The sequence below is a fragment of the Portunus trituberculatus genome, chromosome 12 (genome assembly GCF_017591435.1).
Source record: "Portunus trituberculatus isolate SZX2019 chromosome 12, ASM1759143v1, whole genome shotgun sequence".
Classification (NCBI taxonomy): domain Eukaryota; kingdom Metazoa; phylum Arthropoda; class Malacostraca; order Decapoda; family Portunidae; genus Portunus; species Portunus trituberculatus.
Genome location: NC_059266.1, coordinates 11,017,902 through 11,039,061, shown reverse-complemented (window position 1 = coordinate 11,039,061; position 21,160 = coordinate 11,017,902). Strand labels below are relative to the sequence as shown.

Sequence of the window (21,160 nt, the reverse complement as noted above, 5' to 3'; positions counted from 1 at the left end):
AACATCTTTCTCTCTCTCTCATCTTTTTTCATTCTCTAATTATTATTCAGGTTCATCTATTGTCCATAACATAGGATATCTCTGTCTGGTTCCTCTGCTGGGCCTTTCACACATCACTCCATTCTATGTGTCTACACTGCTATGTGGAAAGATACTGTACTGGTTGAGGCATATATATATATATATATATATATATATATATATATATATATATATATATATATATATATATATATATATCTCTCTCTCTCTCTCTCTCTCTCTCTCTCTCTCTCTCTCTCTCTCTCTCTCTCTCTCTCTCTCTCTCTCTCTCTCTCTCTCTCTCTCTCTCTCTCTCTCTCTCTCTCTCTCTCTCTCTCTCTCTCTCTCTCTCTCTCTCTCTCTCTCTCTCTCTCTCTCTCTCTCTCTCTCTCTCTCTCTCTCTCTCTCTCTCTCTCTCTCTCTCTCTCTCTCTCTCTCTCTCTCTCTCTCTCTCTCTCTCTCTCTCTCTCTCTCTCTCTCTCTCTCTCTCTCTCTCTCTCTCTCTCTCTCTCTCTCTCTCTCTCTCTCTCTCTCTCTCTCTCTCTCTCTCCAGCTTTCTTTTAATCTTTCGCCAGGTCATCTTGTTGTGGCACTGTCATAGTTGCTACTCTGTATTCTTTCCAGTCTCTACATAAAACATTGCTCAATTAAACTGTGCAGAAATTACATGATGTGGCCTGCTAGTGGTGGTGTGGTGTGGTGTGGTGGTGTTTGCAGTGATGTGTCCTGCTGATTGATGGTGTGGTGTGGTGGTGTGGTAGTGATGTGTTTTGCTGATGATGGTGGTGTTGTGGTGTGGTATGATGGTGATGATGATGTGTCCTGCTGCTGGTGGTGTGGTAGTGGTGTGGTGTTTGTGGTGAGCTGTGTGGTGTCTTCCCCAGCGCTGAGTATGGTGAGGGCAGCCAGACCACGTACAGCCGCCGCCACACCCTGGAGTTTTCCGAGGCTGAGTGTGACCACCCCTCCATCAAGCAAGGTTAGTGTGTCCGTCCTGTATTCTGACACACACTGCTTCTCTCCATCACTGCTCTCCAAAGGCTCCAGTTGAAGATACTTGTGTTTTTAAGGGTGTTTTTATGGTTCTGGTGATGGATTGGCAAGATTTCTACTAGTAGTTTATTTAAAGGAGAAACTGTCTTTGAAACTCGATTAGTTGTGTGTGTGGCCTTGCAAGACTGACATAGTGAGAGGGGAAGGTGTTTCTAAATACAAGTGTGAGTGTGTGGCTGAGTGGATGGATGGATGTTGGCATGTATATATAGGTTGTATATACTACATGTTCAAATATACCTCTAATTCAAACATGATATCTACAAGCATGGTAATACTAGCTCTGGTTGATGCTCTCACTCATTGACTGGTCTGCAGTACATGGAAAATATGAAGTACCAGACCTCTTTTTCCTCCTTTGGCCATTTTGTCAGAGTTATGGGTTGGCACCATGTGTGTGTCTCCTGTTGTTTCTGACAGTGGCACCATTGCAAATTTCAAATGACTCTGGGAAGAAGGCATGTAAAAATTCTAAATGATTTTCATTTGTTTTATCATTTCTTGCTGAAAACACTGAATTAACTTCACCACGATCAACTAAAGGAGTCACAGAGTCTGTATTCAGTCCTGAATAAATTGGATCACTCCTTGTCTGTGGCACACATGTTTGCCATGCCTACAGGACACTGTGGAGTGTGGAAATAGACTCCTCACCACTTGTTGCCAGCTTGTTATGCCCATTGTAGTCGCTTCTTGGCAAATGACTACATAACGGAGAAAGTTATGTGTGAAAGACTTTGTCACCCACTTCAAGCTGTGCCACATGTATGGCAGTCGGCTTGCTGTGCTGTACTGTCCTTGCAATATCAGAGACTGGTGAGTATAAGTCTGCTCACACTCAGTGCTGATGGCAGTACTGTGAGTGACTCGTCCCTCTTTGGTCAGATTTTGCTGTGGGTTGTTCACTAAGTAATTCCATGGATGTGGAAACACCTGATGACTCAAGTTTATTTCCAGGATACTCCCTTACCAGCCTGCTATTGGATGTGTCACTGATTCTGCACCCAATAACAAACTGTAGCTCTGCATCACTCAAACAGACTGGCTGTGGCAAACTTAAAAAGTGGAGTGTGCACAGTGAAGCAAACACAGGCTCTACTCCCAACTAGTTTTACCCATACATCTTCTTTAGGGGGGAATATGGCTTGCAAGCCAAGCTTTCTAAATTTAAGGGCTACCAAAGATAAGTTAAGGAGTGCTGATTGGTCCTTTGTTGGCGCTTTCTTGGGTCACATGATCCGCTTTTTGATTGCTTTGTTGACGTCCTCTTCCTGTTGGCACAACTAGTCTGGAGTGTTCACCCACCAGCCTGTGTTTCCCTCACCACCTTCATCAACTTGTCACAATGTTCTCACTAGTGTATCATTCCCAAACACTTAACTGATCAACCTGTTGACTGACCTGTGTAGTCATTGTGTGACCAGGACAGGTTGGCTGAAATGCTGCTGCAGCATGGTGGTATGCATACTCCACAGTGGAGCTCTCCCACCAATGCATAAAAAAAAAAAAAATAAGCAAGTGAAAAAAGGAAGGGGGCAGATTAAAAATACATAGATGTTTTGCACTCCATTGATCTTGGCAGGAGGTACATTAGATTTGAGCATTCAACACACTGCAGGTTGAAATTCCAAGCAAAAGTTAGTTTCTACTAAAATTATTATGTAATTGTATGATATTGGATTATTATAAGTTGCATATTCAGAACATTATTGTCAAGAGCTTCAGTAGAAATATAAAAGTTTAGCCACACTTGAAGAGCAAGACAGGCAATGCACAGACCAGTGAGTAATAGATAGCATCAGTCAGTGGCTGTGTTACCATGTTTTCATTTCCTCAGTTGGCAGAACCCTTATTTAGAGAGCTAGTGAAACAGTGTTGTACGACTGATAACCTACATTACTGGTGTCCCCCACAGCAGGAGTGGAACCTCTGGAGCAGCTGATGGCTGACCTGGAACTGGAGAAGATGGTTCAGGATGCCAGCAAGACAGCTCTCTGACACTTCCAGTAGTGGTAGTAGCCTCCCGCTGCCACCCTCGCTGCCTCACTGCTCTGCCACTCTTGAAATATAACACTGAGGCAGCATTTGTATTCCTTAGTGCTTGATTATTGCTTGGATTTGAGGCTTCCCTGCTTGGTGACACTATTCTTAAGCACTGTGGGCTTTCACTGCCACAATTTCCAAGCTTTACAGAGATGATAAGTCAGGTTTCCATAGATATTTTTCTCACTAGTGGTGGAAAATCCTTTGAAGTATCATTAGAATCATGAAAACCACAATAATTTTTATTTCATCCATTTAAGACTATGTGTTTGAGAATACAAAACCTCAGCTGGCTTATTGCTTTGATCTCTGGCTGAGTGTGTGAAGTGACATCCTGAGTCCTGTGTCAGGCTGCTGGTGCTTCACAGGGATGTGGCAGGTGGTGGGTGATGGAGGTTGAGGCTTTCAGATGTGCATACACCCCTCAGCTTTATGCAGGGTGGTGCACTAGGGTGTTCTTATTAAGCTTGCTTACTCAAGTTGCTGTTGTTGTGTCCACACTTGCCTCATACAGGTAAAAAGTGACTCAGTGTGTTGAGTGTTGTGTTGTGGTGATGCACAATGCTGCTGAGGCTGCAGTCCTGACCCATTGTATTGATGGTTGGTTCAGTCACTGTGTGTCAACATCTGAAATTTGTTAATGCTTTACTTTAGTAAGTCGTGACAAGAGTACTGCTGTCATCACTTCAGGAAGATTATTCTGAGTGTCAAAAAAACAGTCGGTGAATAATGAGTCATGCTGAGGAATTCAAAGAAACAGTAAACTATTTTTTGCTGAAAGTTTCCTAAGGAAAGTCAAGTTAAAGAAGATTATTCCGAGAGGTAGAAGATGAAAAATTTGTGCTTTTGAACTAACAAAAAGATGAGGCAAGATAGAGAATTCAAAAGTGGTAAAAGACAAAGTGTTTTTACTTTAACTGATGCAGGAAAGACAAAGCAGACTAGAGAACTTTAAGAACTAAAAAAGAAGGAATGATGGCTAAAGTTGAAAAACAAATCATATTGCAGTTACCACTTCAGTAAAGTAACCACAAGTAATACTATACAACACTTATTGAGGTGAAAAGTTAGTAACAAGTTTTGACCTGCATGATAACAAGTTACCACATGTGATGAAGGTGTCTCCACTCTCACACACAGAGTGACTCACCATAAAGGAACAAGTGCAATCCCTTACAAGATATTGGTTGTTTTGAATAATTACCAGGCACCAGTGGGTTCAGAAACTGCTAGGTCTTCCCAGTGACTGATGTGAATACAAGCCAGGTACCTGAGGCTGCTACATGGTGCATATTGTAGGTGGTGGTTTTATATGACAGGCAGGCACAGTACCAGGGAGTGTGGGACCATGCCAGGCACCACAGCCACACTGTCGTAGTATATGATACCATGGGTGCTATGAAGTGGTTGTTAGCTGACCACATTATGTACTACTAGGGATGGTTGTGTAGGACGACCAGACTCAAGGGACCGTTGTTGTGTGTACAGTGTGAGTGCAGTAGTACATGGTTGCCAGTGCTAGGAGCTGTTACTTGTGGTGACTGTGTAGTGGTCTTGTATGTTGTTACGAGATGCCACTCAAGAAATATATTAGGGATTTGTAACTATGGTTGTTAATTAATAGGAAAGGTTATGTTTTTTTTCTTTAGGGTACTAGAGGCCATACATGAGGACCACAGGCTTCAACAAGTACACATATGATACGTTATGACTAGGGGCAGGGCAGGGTAGTATACATATGTATACATACATACCTATATGTTAATACAGCAAATCAAGGCGATATTTGTAAATATATTATTGTTCGTAAACTTGAATAATGATTATATATATGAGCTTCTGTATTGAAATGTGATAAATACATATGTACTATATTGTCATGGTTGTTGGAGGGTGTGTTAGTGTGTGCCGACCACCGGGCAGGTGTTGTGTGGTACAGTGTCTCAGGGTGAAGGAAGCAAAGGAATGAGTGGACGAAAGCTAACGGAAGGAAATGAATTCCGAGAAACTGACAATTTTTAGATGAAGCAGGAAACATAAGAAGATATTCAAATTTTACTAGTGTGAAATTGCAAAAGAAGAGGGAATTGTAAGAGATGAACGGCAAATTTATTTTTCCTTGCATTTGAATAAAGGATGAAACCACAAATTATAAAAACCTAGTTGAAGATGAAGGATTTTTAAATAGAATTACATAAAATGATGAACATTGAGGGGAGATGGGCAATCCAAGAGGTGAAGGATGAAACATTTTATACATGCATGAAGACGTGTAAGATGATAGGGAAAGAAAAATTTAAGTAATAAGAGAAAAAAATCACATATGAATGAATAAACAAATCATTAGATATTAAAACAGAAAGAATTTTTGCATATGAAGTAATGAATGAAAGGTCAAATAAGGAGAATTTAAAGTGGTGAAAAAATGCAAAATATTTTTTGTCTAAGTGAACACAGACACAAGAGAGAGAACTGAACACTAAGAGATTAAGAACTTTTATCCACAAACTAATGAGTGAAAGACAAAACAAGGGGAGCATTTAAAGCAGTGAAAAGTGGACTCTTGTGTGAATGAATAAACACAAGAGGCTGAGAAGAGAGACTGAAGTGATATGATGACAAAGGATTTCTTATCACCATTCTTATGTAACTTGAAATTTTTGATGTGAAGTACATACATACATAAATACATACATATTAAGAAAAATGTCCCAACTTCAATATATACATGCATACATACGTGTTGTGTTGTGTTCCTCACCTGCTAATCACTGACCTGTTTTGTGTTGGTCTTCCTCCTCTTCCTCACGTCACTTCTACACGTCATTACTTCTCACTTGTTATCTGGAATCCTTGAAGAGTTTTTTTTTTCATATTAACAACATTTTTTCTTGTTTTATAAAAGTGGATTTAGTCTTTTCAACATTTCCTGGACTTGTTTTCGGACATTAACTTTTCTCCAACCAGTTTTTCACAATCCTGGTGTCATTCACTTATTGAATCATTGTTTCTTCAGTTTGCATCTTCACTTATGGATCTCACTAACTTTATCTGAACATGTATTTTCAACCTGATCATTTACTTTGTAAGCTTTCACTTGCTTTATACGTTATCACAAACAATGAAAGGTGCTGAAAATTTTTAGTTTTAACTTTAAAGGTGTTTTTATGTATAATACTATGCTTCATTATTTTTTCTCTCTATCTCTTTCTCAGACCTTCCTTCCTCTCCTCATATTATCCTCACTTACTTCCTCCCCTTAATGGCTGACCACTCTGCTCCTCACTTTCTGCTGCCCTTATTGTTCCCACACTTACTTCACACAATCCTCCACCACTTACTCCACTCACTCTGCCTCGTCTGGTGTTCACTGTCCCCTCTACCATTTTCTCTCCACTGCTGTTAATCAGTATGCAAGTGTCTGTGCATTTGCTGGTCTGTGTATGTAAATATGTCTGTATATATTCTGTGCGTGTGTGAACATTTGTGATTTCACACTTTGAAGTTTTGTATAAATAAACAATGCACTATTTACTAGGATTTTAATTAACGTTTAAGAAATTTGTACATGAGCTTGTTGTGCAATGGTACAAAATTTTATGTGATTTCTTCATCTATGTCCATTTAACATGCTACATTTATCCTCAAGATGAGTGAGCTTCTTTTTTCTTGTGTGGAATGTGATCTTTGTGATGAAGGAGTACCTCAGGCTGGTCCCTGACTCAAGCCTTGACTTGCCTCTATCAGGACTGACAGGCTAAGAGTGTGTGGTGCTTCGTCTGGGCCAGCCTGTGTAGGATTGCCTTCCTGATAAGTAGGAAGATAAAGTACAATATGGAAGTAGCATGCCATTGTCCAGTGTACAGTATTGTGCCATGTACTACCTGTAGTGCTGAGTTTGCTGACTGCTGGGTGAACCTTGCAAATTTCTCATTGCAAACTTTGTGTTATTCAAGGCCTCAAAACCCTCCTCCATCTATCAAATTGACACAACACTCCTGCTAACTAATCTGTCTTTTTTCATGACACTCAACTGTCCCCTTCTTCTACACTGAACAACTTTGATCTACTCTTTATTTATAGTCTAAAATAAACAACAGCTAACTTGAAACAGACTGGGTAAAGAGTGAGAGAGGAGTCAGGCAGGATTGTATTTTGTCACCAACCTTCTTCAGTTTATATACAGAAGAACTGGCTGCCAGAATGAGAAGGATGAATGCAGGAGTAAAGGTGGGGAATGATAGGGTATGTGTGCTCTTGTATGCAGATGATGTGGTAGTCATGAGTGAATCAGCAGAGGAGCTCCAAAGTCTCCTGGATGTTGTAGATGGCTATGGAAGAGACTTTGGGGTGAGATTCAGCAGTGAGAAGAGCAAGGTGATGGTTGTGAATAGGTCAGATGATGAAAGAAACTTGGTGTGGAGACTGGGAGAAAATGAGGTGCAACAGGCTGAGGAATACAAGTATCTGGGGATATGGATGAGTCCATATGGCTGTGTGAAAGCAAAGAATGAAAAGATGAGTTTGGTGAACCAGTGGGTAGGTCGGCTAGGAAGTGCAGCAAGGATGAGAGCCAGCAAGTATGATGTGCTGTGAGAAGTTTGGAAGAGCGTGGCTGTTCCAAGCATCATGTATGGTATGGATGTGATGACGTGGAATGAAAGTGAATTAGAGAAGCTAGAAATAGGACAGAACAGAGTAGCAAGAATGGCTCTTAAATGCATCAGGGTAAGTAGCAATAGAGGCATTAAGGGGAGACATGGGATGGAGTACCTTCAGAGAGAGCCATGTGAAGGCAACACTGAGATTCAAGGCTAGGCTAGAACGAATGAATGATGCAAGAATAGTTAGGAAGGTGTTTCTATGGAACATTAGGAATAGCAGGTGGGTGAAGAAGTGTGTCAGGATGGTAGTGAAGAGTGGTCTGGAAACTAGTTGGGCGTTCCAGCGAGTTGAGGGGAAGCATGTTGAGAGTGACTGGAGCATGATTGTTGGAAATGGAGAGGGCCCAGACTGGGATGTAAGGAAGTGGAAGAGAGAGATAGACAGAAGGGTGAAGTGTATTGGACTGAGCGAATGGAGGACTAGGATGGAACAAAAGAGTACTCTGGAGTGGTATAGGGAGAAAAGAGGCCCCAATGTATGAAAAGTGGTATGATGGCAGCCTGTGGGGTGACCACCTCTTCCGAGCTACGGCACAGTGCATGAATGTGAATGCAAGGAGTTACAGATGGTCAGAGTCCCGCAGCAAAGTGTGTCAGATGTGTGACATGGGAGAGGACGAGACGGTGAAGCATGTGATGCTGGAGTGTGTGAAGCATGCCAGAGAGAAATGAGATGATGCAAGTGGTGCTGAGGGAACTGGGGGGTGCCAGGGTGGAGAAGACTGGAAGGGAATGGATGCTGTTGCTGCTGGGACTGTGTGGAGACACGAGTGAAAGGATGATAGAAGCTGTCAAGGAGTTCCTGGAGAGAATGTGGAGTGCCAGATGCAGGGATTAGTAGTAATAAGGATGGTGTCTGGTTTAGGTTCTTGCCGCCTTTTTTTTTCTTTTTATCCCCTACAGGAGCTGCCGATACTAAGGCCTGCCTCAGGAGAAATCCTGGGACATCTGTAGAATCAAGATCAAGATCAATTGGACTTTCTGAGTAGTCTTTGTCTGTTTCTCCCTTCCCGTGACCATTATCATTACTATTGAGATTAGGGTTGCCTTATGTAAGGATTTTCCAGGACATGTCCAGAATTCATGTGCTGAAAGCTGCGTCCAGGGGGATATTTGAAAACTTCAAATGTCTGAAATTTCAGCTTCCATCAGTAACTGTTTAAAAAATTTTAATTCTGTAGTTTGAAATGGTGGGAGACACACACACACACACACCGCGCTCCGTGGAGAGCGGACGTGCCTCCTGCGCAAGAGCGGCATCTAACTAACACTCCACACGCTAAGCAATGTGCTTGAGTGAGAATAGTTATTGCTATTGAGGGGCGACCAGAGCGAGTGAACGAGTGTACAGAGTGAACGTAGCCTGGTGGCGTGTACATGGGAGTGATCGGAGGTGGGAGAACCTCCACACTCCAAACGACAGAGCGGAACCCACAAAGGCCAGCCATAGCAGCCGCCAACGCATCCAACCACACACGTAACTACCAGGCCTGGCCCCCAGTGACCACACACCCACATGTTCCCAGGAAAAGTAAGGAAAAATGGATAGACCGGTAAGGAATAAATTACCAAATTCAAAATATGTTGATGAGGCCCAGGGAGCAAAGCCGAAAGTGGCCAGTCAAAGCATGAGTCCAGCTTCAACAGGGCAACATTGCAAGGTAGATTGGTGATGTTGGAGAAGAGATTTGAGGAGTTAGTGAAGGAATTAAAAGTTCAGAGGAGTGAGGAGGAGCAGGATAGAGAATTCCGCAAGGCTTTGAAGGAAAGAGTTAAGAGACTGGAGGAAAATGAAAAACGATTGGTGGATGAGAATGCGCATTTGAAGGTGGAGGTTGAAAAATACAAGAGACGGTTGGAGGAGAAAATGGATAGAGTAGTAAAGGAGAAAGATGACTTTAAGGAAATGATTAGTGAGCAGAATGAAAGGCTTGAAAGGGAATGGGAACTGAAGAAAACACAATGGACTGAGTCGAGGGAAGCAGAGATGGTTGGATTACAAGAAATAATTAAAGATCAGTTGAAGGAAGACAAAAAAGAAAGGTCCAAGGAACTGGTTAATGTAATGAAGAATAAGGAAACATTGATAAGGAAATAGCAGAAAAGAAGAAGAGTGTGTTAATATTTGGGATGAAAGAACAAAATATAACATATAAGCCTAAGAGAATTAAGGAAGAATTGAAAACGGTAAGAGATCTGTTCAAAAATCTAAATGATGATGAAAAAAAAGACCTACAAGAAGAAGTGGAAGAGATCCATAGACTGGGTCCGTATAAGGAGGAGTGAACAGACCGATTAAAGTAGTACTGAAGTCACAACAATCTGCGGAGGATGTCCTATATAGAACATCAAAGTTAAGAGAGATAGAAGGTTGTAAAGAGGTGTTTGTGAGAAAGAATAGAAATGAGGAAGAGAGAAGATATAAGGAATTGGTGGAAGAGGCGAGAAGGAAAAATGATGAGCGGTCTGAGGAGGAAAGAGAAAAGTTTTTTTGGAGAGTTATAGGAGAGAGAGTCAGAAAGTGGTATGTGGAAAGAAGGAATACGGAGGAACCCCTAGAGGAGCAGTGGGTGGACCGTAATGTATACTAATATAGATGGGATACTGTCAAGTAGATTGGAATTGCAAGACTATATGATAGTGGAGAAGCCTGATATAGTGTGTTTGACTGAGACAAAATTGCATGAAAAAACAAAGATAAATTTGGATAATAAATATAATATATGGAGAAAGGATAGGGAGAGTAAAGGTGGAGGAGGAGTTATGATTATGACGAAGAAATAAATAAATGTGGATAAGGTTTGGTATGGGAAGAACAACGCAGAAGTGATAAGCATAAGGATAAAAAGTGATGGAAAAGAATTAATAATCATGGTGACCTATGTACCTCCTAAAACAAATTCTTGGACATTAAGGAATACGACAATATGATCAAGGATACTTTACAGAGTTTGGAAAGTGTATTATCTGGAAAAAGAAAGGTGATACTAGTAGGAGATTTTAATTGTAAGGAGGTGGATTGGGAAAATCTAGTAAGTGGTGTTGGAGAAGAAGCATGGGAGAGAGATTTCTTAATCTAATGATGGAAAATATGATGGAACAGAGGGTGAAGGAAAATACTAGATATAGAGGAGATGATGAACCGGCTAGACTGGATTTGGTGTTAACAAGAGAAGTGTACCTATGTGGAGATATACAATACAAGTGTCCTTTGGGAAAGAGTGATCATGTGGTTATGGAAATGCAGATAGCAACAACACAGCGAAGGAAGGACGAGACATACAGGAGTGGTAGATTGAATTATAGAAAGATGGACACAGAAAGTTTGAAAAATTATTTCAGAAAATTAGATTGGGAGGAGATGTTACAAATCAGAGAAGTGCAAAAGAAATATGAGATTTTTATGAAATATTATAAAGAAGGAGTTATGAAATTTGTACCAAAGTATAAACCAAGAGAGGAAGGAAGAAAGGATTGGTTTAATGCAACTTGTGTTAAGGCTAAGGAAAAGAGAGATGTGGCTTGGAAAAGATGGAAAAGAGCAGGAATATACTAAATAAGGAGAATTATAGAGTGGCAAGAAATGAGTATGTGAGGGTAAGGAGGAGGAAGAAAGAAAATTTGAAAAGATATTGTAGACAAGAGTAAGGAACATCCAAAATTGTTTTACAGGTTCATAAATGGTAAACTTAAAAGAGAGAGTCCATTGAAAGATTAAAAGGAGAGCAAGGGATAGTAGATGACCCTAAGAATATAGCGGAATTGCTAAATAATAGGTTTCAGCAAGTATTTACTGAAGAAACAATGTTTGTAAAGCCACAGAATGTACAAGGAAATGTGCACATGGAGGACATTAAGATACCTAAAAGGAGTTATATAAAATGTTGGAGGAACTTAAAGATGATAAAGCGATGGGACCAGATGAAGTTTCAGGAAAATTATTGAAGGAGTGTAGAGAAGAATTGATTGATCCATTATATGATATTATAAGGTGTTCATTAGAAACAGGGAAGTACCAGTAGAGTGGAAGAGAGCTGAAGTGGTGCCCATTTATAAGGGAGGCAGTAAGGAAGAGCCTCTTAACTATAGACCTGTGTCTCTAACAAGTGTGGTCGGTAAGATTTGTGAGAGGGTGATAAAGAAATATTGGATACGGTTCCTGGAGGATCATAAGTTATTATCGGATCATCAATTTGGCTTCAGGAAAGGGAGGTCATGTGTAACAAATCTACTGAGCTTTTATTCAAGAGTGGTTGACAAAATACAAGAGAGAGAGGGATGGATGGACTGTGTATATTTGGATTTAAAGAAAGCTTTTGACAAGGTACCTCACGAGAGACTGTTATGGAAAGTAGAGATTTATGGAGGACTGAAAGGAAAAGTGTTAAAGTGGATGGAAAACTACTTGAGATGGAGGGAGATGAGAACGGTAATAAGGGATGCAAGGTCGGACTGGTTGGTGGTGGAGAGTGGAGTCCCACAAGGCTCAGTGCTGGCACCAATACTTTTCCTTGGTATATATAATGACATGCCAGAGGGAGTAAACAGTTATATTAATTTGTTTGCGGATGATGCGAAGTTGTGTAGGTGTGTGAAGAGTGAAGAAGATTGTGAAATTTTACAGGCAGACCTGGATAAGATTTGGGAGTGGAGCAAGAGGTGGCAAATGGAATTTAATCTGAGCAAAAGTCATGTGATGGAGATGGGAAGAGTGGAAGACGGCCAAGAGGGTCATATAAGATGGGTGAAGAAGTAGTGTTGAAAAAGGTGGAAAAGGAAAAGGATTTGGGAGTGATAATACAAGACCATGGGCAGTTTGAGGCTCATATTGATAAGATGTTTGGAGAAACGTATAATTTGATAAAAATATTGGATTAGCCTTCCATTATATGGATAAAGATATGATGAAGAAATTAATTAGTATGGTAATTAGACCAAGATTGGAATATGCTGGAGTGGTTTGGTCCCCTTATAAAAAGAAGCATATAAGGAAGTTGGAGAGATTGCAGAGAATGGCAACAAAAATGGTTCCGGAATTGGCAGAAATGACCTATGAGGAGAGATTAAAAGAAATGAATTTGCCTACCTTGGAACAAAGAAGAGAAAGAGGAGATTTAATACAGGTTTATAAACTGTTGAATGGACTGGATGAAGTGGATAATGAGCAAATGATGTTGAGAGAGGAAAACTTAAGTAGAACTACAAGATCGCATAGTAAAAAGATAGCCAAGGGAATATGCTTGAAGGATGTGAAAAATATAGTTTCCCACAAAGATGTGTGGAGGTGTGGAATGGTTTGAGTGAGGAGGTGGTGTCAGCAAGGAGTGTGCATAGTTTTAAAGGAAAGTTGGATGTGTGTAGATATGGAGACAGGGCCACACTAGTATGATACCCAGGCCCTGTAAAATTACATACTAGGTGAATTCCAAACTGTATGCAAACTGTTTGCAAACTGTTTGCAAACAGTTTGCATACAGTTTGGAAACAATGTTTCTCGTGTATGTGTTTCCCATCCAGAATGGGAAACATTGTGTGTGTGTGTGTGTGTGTGTGTGTGTGTGTGTGTGTGTGTGTGTGTGTGTGTGTGTGTGTGTAATAGCCTTTCTATACTTTGTATTCTTTCGAGATATTTTCGGAGCCATCATCCGTAAAAGTATCTCAAAGTCACTCGTGGACATCCGAAGAAAATTTATGAAACCTGCTCCATCTACTCTCAATTCCTTCAGAAGCAAGTTACCATAAATGGGTCCTTTTTCTAAAAACTTTCTCACCCATGTCTTTCTCTTTTTCTTGCCCTTCCTTGACAACAGTGCCAAGTAAAATACAGAGGCTGCTGCAGCAACTTCTACACTCATCAAAGGCATGACGACAACTGAGGTGTGGACTGTGGACAGGAAACATTGTTTGCAAACTGTTTCCAAACAGTTTGCAAACTGTTTGGAAACAGTTTGCAAACAAGTTTTCGGAAACAGTTTGCATACAGTTTGGAAACAATGTTTCCAAACAAAGTATCCTAGTGTGGACGGGCCTTTTAAGGCTACAAATAATTAGTCATTAGTTACGTCCGCGCCGACCAAGTAGCGACCCACGACAACTATTTTTTACATCCTCCCAGGCCGTCCCTCCCCTGTTCCTCCCTCTCATAACGTCCGGTTCTCACGCTTCTGTTTCGAGACGTGTACGCGTCTCATACAAGTCCAGCAGCGACAAACGTGTCTCCCCTGTCCCCTCCGGTCAGCGGCCACTGCCAGCTAGTTGGCTCTTGGCTGTTAACTGGGGAGGTGTCAGCATGTCGAAGTGGAAAGGTTCCTATAAATCTGGTCGCACTTACCACGCCGAGTGGAAAAAAAAATTTCCATGGGTAACAAAAGCTAAAGATGGCACTCAGCAGGCATGTATATAGCTGCCGAGGAGACAGACGGTGGCTTGGATGCTCTTCTTGACTAACCAAGTAAGTATATACTTTATTTCAACTAAAAGATTACGAAAACATGTTTCATCATTAGTTTGGTATTGAAAAAGTGAATCTGGTATTAAAAATGGAAGTATTTGGTATTAAGTCCCTGAGTAAATCTGGCAACCCTGGTACAGACGGTTAGAGCAAAGGACCATGTTTCCTTTTTTTTTTTTTTTTTTTTTCTGTGTGCCTTTCTTTTGTCGTCTACAGGAGCTGCCGATCCAAAGGCCCGGTGTGGCTTGAAGAAGTGTCCCACCATGACGAGACGGGAAGTAAAGACCTGCCCTGCCAGACGCACGAATCATTCGCTCCACGGAGCGACGTGGACGCTTTAGTTGCGCCCAACACCAACACCAAAAACGCAAATACCAACACAATTACCAACACCAACTACAACAATAATAATAATAATAATAATAATAATAATAATAATAATAGCTGTAGTAGTAGTAGTAATAACGATAGATAATAAAGAACATAGCAGCAACACCAAGGTGAGCAATACTGATGATAACATTTTAAAGAATCAACAATACTAAACCTTTTATCATCATTCATGCTAATATCAATTTTCTACTTACCTAACTCTTAATAACATTTCCATCATTAACTTTGCCTAATAATAATAATAATAATAATAATAATAATAATAATAAATACTTAGTCAATTTGTAATGATACATACAAATTGAAACTCTGTGGATCCAGATCATTCAAAGTTAGTTACAACACACACACAGTTAGGGTTGCCACCTCCATCTCCTAAAGATACGGAACGCATTAGCTGAGGTTGGAACAGTGATGGCGGGTAGAAAGTCAATCATATTGACAAGGCTTGAAGATAAGCTCTTCCATAAGTACCCTGTATTAGGAGGAATTCAAGGATATCTTGACTAAATGTGAGGATATATTGCAAAATACGTTTATCAGTCAAGTTATCAGTAATATATTTTTGAAACTACATGTGTCTGTATAAATTCTAAAGAATGAGACACTGAAAAATATATTTCCTTTAATTAAAGAAAAAAGAAAAAGAAAACTCATTTGGAGAAAACAGTAGCTACCTGGAATATGAATGGATTATAAATATAGCCATTACTTATACATTTTCCAAGTGTACAGATCCTGCAGACGTAGCCATGTTCAGTACCAGGTACCTAACAGGGATGAGACAGGCATGGCACAGCACAGCAGCAGTGTGCTGCGCCCCTCTCATTTCTAGACTGACAGCCGCTGGTGATGGACCGTGGAGGCGGAGCGAGATGTTACGTGTACTGTTCACGTAACGCACGGGCGGCACGACAAACCCCTAACAAACTCATATATTTTTGTGAACTGGTTATGTATTTGTTTCAATATTTGGTCACGATAATTTATTAATTTATTTCATTTGCTTGACTATTCATACAGGCAAATACGGAACAAATGGCTTTCCGTATTGGTTCAATACGGAACGCAGCATTTCACGCTTCAATACGGAACGGTTCCGTATTTTAAGGGACAGGTGGCAACCCTACATACAGTACAACAATAAAATATCTGTGACAAGGTAAGGTCCAAGACTAAAACTATATACACTACACTATTTTTAAAACACCATGCTGTAAAATTATCATGCATCAGAATCGAAATCACAATGGAAGCAATAACTTTACCTTTTTGCATGGACATAATTATACAATTTAATGCTAACTGGTACAAATGAATTTTTATATCTAGATGTTTTCTGTGAAGACAAACCCAACTTTTTTCCAGATCTTAAGAACACGTAGTTATCATTGAGAGGATGGGTATTTTCGTTCATTATTTTCCTAGTTGTACACAATACATTTCTAGAATATAGGTCATCTAGTGTTGTTACCTTTACACCCAATTTATCAGCAATTCTCACAACCTTTTTGAGTTTCTTCTTGTTTTTTACAGTTAAGCACCCATACAGCGTTGTTAAACCAAAACATAGAGTTGACTCAATAACAGACTTATAGAACATAGCAAGAATATTATTTTCAACTTTTAGATTTCTTAAAATTCTCAGAAAGTGAATTCTCTCCATACATTTGCCATACACCTTCTTTGTGTTTACATCACCAGTTATTTTATCATCAATTTGCACCCCTAAATATTTATAATCATGTACAATTTCTACCTGTTCCTCTGTAATTACAAGATTTTGAGTACACCTCTCCCTCTTACGAAAATCGATTAACATTTCCTTTGTCTTTTTTACATTTAAATTCAAATAATTATCATCACACCATTAATTTTAACAAAACTATTTACTTGAGAACTAGGTAAATATGGAATGTTTTGCTGCTGTTTTATTCTTACCAATGTAACCAAATACAATTCCTAATTAAATAAAAAAATGACGCTATAAAGCAGCCAGCTGCTGTTTGTCGCCAGCACTGGTTATTTGACAAGTGGTAACAAATGCACCGCAGTCATACACCTCACCGAGCACAGCGGTCAGAGTAGAGACCAGCAGGGATATGAACGTCCGTCACGGTCGGCGACCACTTTATAAATGACTTTTTTTACTACTAAGAGATCCCCATACATATATTTTAGTAAATTTCGACTGCCAGAGACGTACACTTCCTCAAAATAAGTATACTGAATGATATACTAAACTATATTAAGTTTTTGGGAAAATCAAGATTGTCGGAGCGTTTTCCCCATTGGAATTGTACTGGATGAGGAGATCCTCTCCCTGCAGGCTCGGCGTGCGTTCTGCCGGCCTGCGGTACGATATCTTGGGAACTTTTCCCATTTCGTCATGATGGGACACTTCTTCATGCCACACCGGCTCAGGAGTGATCCCAAGTCGCCTGTAGTATCAAGATCAAGACAGTCTTTCACATGCACAGAACGCTGGAAAAGTGGAATGCATTGAATAATGAAATTGTTACAGCACATAGTGTGCATAACTTTAAGGAAAAATTGGATAGATGGAGATATGGACACAGGACACTATGACCCCCGCTCGAACCCTGTACAATTACAACTAGGTAAACACACACACACACGGTGAAGCGGTGTGTGCAAAGAATACAGGTTAAGCAAAATTTTGACAGAAACGGATCAGGAGGCAGGATAGCATGAGCACAGTGTGGCTCTGTGGTGACTTGGTGTGACGGTGCACCTTCGCAGACTGGCAGGAACTGCAGGTCTTGACCCAGCTGCTTATATGACGATCCATGTCGGGCCAGAAGTATCTTGATTTCAAAATCCTTAACGTAGCCTTGATTCCTGGATGTATGAGAGAATGGAATTTATTAAAAATAGGCAAACGACATGAGGTAGGAAGAAAGGGACGTGGATGTACTGTGGTCGTGTCGCAGAGTAAAGTAGTGTCCTTGGCTACTGGAAACTTCTTGAGGCGATCCTTGTAGGTTTTCATCTCGGTGGTGACCCCGGAGTGACTTCATGTTCGTGACGCCAACTAAAGCTGCAACTTCCAGGAGTGGCAGGCCAGTGGCAGCAGCCCAGACCTGTATCTGACAACTAGGTAAACATAACTAGGTAAACACACACACACGCGCGCGCAATGCCCCCTTCTTCACACACACACACAACCACAACACGCACACCCTCACCTACACCTGGCCTAGATTAAATTTCCCCTCCCGAGAAAATGGGCTGTTTTTCCCCTGAGGGGAAATAACTGACGTAGGATATATTTCCTCCCTCTCGGCCATTTCATCTCTTCACATAGTAGAAAGCACGCCACCACAGCTGGCCGCGTTACTGGACGTCCGGCACCGCTCCTCCGGACATCTAGGCTCCTAACGCAGATAGTCCGTACCTGAACTTCCGCGCCTAAAAATGTTTCCTGGTACCGCACCTCTGCACCTCCAGTACCGTACCCAAAACTATTAAAGCGCGCCTAAAAAATCTAGTCTGCACCTCAAATAATAAAACTAAATACAAGGCATTAATATACCAGAGCTATATATATATATATATATATATATATATATATATATATATATATATATATATATATATATATATATATATATATATATATATATATATATATATATATATATATATATATATATATATATATATATATATATATATATATATATATATATATATATATATATATATATATATATATATATATATATATATATATATATATATATATATATATATATATATATATATATATATATATATATATATATATATATATATATATATATATATATATGACGAAATAGGGATATGTATACATGTAATCATTGTAATGTATGTATGGTTAGCAGTAACTGGAAGTCATTGTAGCTAATAATAATAATTTGGCCGTTCTGTGTCTGTCTCAGGTGCGGAGGTACGGACTTAATATTTCGCCTTTCCGTACTTGTTACTTCCGCATTTTTTAACATTTTCCCGCACTTGGGAGCTCCGCACCTCGTCTTGCTGCTTACAACGTATATATATATATATATATATATATATATATATATATATATATATATATATATATATATATATATATATATATATATATATAGGTAACTGTGACAAGGACAACATGGGTCATGTGGCACTATGGACAAGGGAATGGGGAGACGAAATTAGAGATAAGGAAGGACACCCCGTACATAGGCACAATGAGGCACTCGCTGCATGGTGTTTTATTGCACAAGACAGGGTAAGGAAGTAGATCCACTCGCGATCACGCCTTGTTCCTAGCTGAGGTCAGGGACGTCATGATAAGTTTTCTGTCTTCAACAAATATCTAGCAGTTATCTTTCCAATTGTTTTATTTCTACGTACCAACATGTTTTTTGTAATGTTTTAGTTCCTGTCTCGTGATGATTGAATCACTGTATTGTTAGGCCTAGGTGATTTGCCAGTTTGCCTCCAGCGTTACGTTAATTGGAATTAGTGTTAGTAGGTAACGTCGATGTGCCTAGCCTTACGTTCGGCTTACTCTGGCACTCAGCTTATCTTGATTTTTTTATCCTGAAGAGCGTCCTTCCTTTACTAGACACCGTTACGTCTTCCAATCGAAAGACACACACAACATGAACAGAAAAAAAACGATCGAGCTTTAATGTCAATGTTATAACGAGGAATACTACGTCCTTTGGTATGACCTTGGCTCATTCTCTAAAAAAAGAAAAAAAAAAAACTTCAAATGAGGACAAACACCATAGTTTTCCACACCATAATTAATTGAGAACGAAGCAGCCTTCCCTATTGCTGCTGCTGACTGTTCTCCGTCACATGTCTCATGATCGAATCACTGCGTTGTTAGACTGAAGTGATTTGTGTATAGAGGTGGGGGAAATATTGGTCAGGAGGGGCCGGGCAGTATTATCCTGGGTCAAAAATCTCCCTGGGGGAATCTCAGATACAGAGGAAAATACAGACTGGTACACCGGTAAACACCTTCAAACCAGTAATTTCAACTGCACCTTACGAAAGCAGTGGAGGTGCACGGGCTGCATAAGTGTTTTAGAATATTGTGCTTTGAACATTCTGACTCGTTCACTGCTGTCCAAAGTGTTATCAATTATCAACTACAACTCTCAAGACTTTTTTTTATTTGTTCTTATTATTTACCATTGGTCTCATAAATAAATAAGTTGCTTTTTTGTGATTGTTTTAGTCCCATATATTTTTATGTGTTCCATGGACCGTGGCTTTAGTGTATGATACGTTATTTTTCCTGTTTTTGATGCATTATTGTTCTGGATGATTTTTACGCTTTGTTTTATTCATTTCCTATGCTGTACTCCTAAATGCATGCCTTATGGAGATTGAGGTATCCATTGGTAGCTTATGAGTTTCATATGCTTTGTTTTCGTTTTGATACTTACGTTTATCCATAGGTTTTTGTAAGTTTCATATTAAACATATAGAGTTATGTAAAGTAATTACTTGGATCATATTTTTAAGTATTTCTGTTTGCGTAGCTGTGGTTCATTTTGATCAATGAAATATAATTAACTGTGGAAAATTAACTTCAATGTGGACGAATTGTCTCTTATACTGCATGAAGGGTTTCAAGCTTTGTGGACCACTTAGGTACATACATCCACATATCTATTCAGTGGACCCCTTCATACTGGATTAGATAGGATATAGTCATGGGTGTCGTTAGGCCTATCTTAGCGGGGGCTGAAGCCACCCTAAAATATTCTTAAGCCCCCGTATATTCTATGATGTATCTTTTTTTTTATCAAAAGTGCAGACAAATTCAATATATATATGCAGGAATATGAGTTTAAATAAATAATACTATAATTTGTCATTGTTCAACATAAATAATTTGGTTTGCCTTCACTTTACAGTGTATAAGGTGGAGATCCTTTATCCGCACTTATTATCCAATCCAATCTATTCCACCAGTAACGGCCACATTACTGAAATTTTCAGTGTTACCTTACACGCCGCGCAGCTGCACCTGCGGTACATACACAGCCAGAACCTGTAGTGCTCTGTCGTGCTTTGAAAGTTCATTTATGCTGCTATTGTCTGTGCAACGTTTCCCTGTTTGCAAGTTGCCTGGTTGCACACAACACTGTCCTTATATGTGTGGGCCATTTCATGCTTACCAAAGATGACTGTAGCTTTCTTCCATTTTCAGTTTCAACCATTACAAATAATTATCAGCGTCTGTTGTGTAATTCTAATACAGTGCCAAAAAATTGTGAGCGAAAAGATCTTGCAAGTGCAAAACTTTTTCGCTCGCGCACTCCGCGCGCTCGCATCCTGTGAATCTCTTGGGAGCTAAGTCCTCCCCTGTTCTTAAAACTTAGTGACTCCCTTGGATATAGTCATTTTACACTTGTATGCAGCTAGCTCAGGTTTAGCTCAGCACACTGTTTGTTTGGTAGTACTTTTTGTTTTGGTGTGGATGGTCTAATAACATATTTGTCCATTTTCCTAAGAGACAGGT

General features: G+C 39.8%; 1 protein-coding gene across 1 annotated transcript in view; it reads left to right on the top strand.

Moving 5' to 3' along the window:
* Nucleotides 1-6,651, top strand: part of LOC123502580 — an 84,371-nt gene extending 77,720 nt beyond the window's left edge. Inside the window, 2 exon segments of the mRNA XM_045251732.1 lie at nt 906-1,000; nt 2,993-6,651. Coding sequence (XP_045107667.1) covers nt 906-1,000; nt 2,993-3,072 — 175 coding nt within the window. The 3' untranslated portion in view covers nt 3,073-6,651.
* The last annotated feature ends 14,509 nt before the right edge of the window (nt 6,652-21,160 follow it).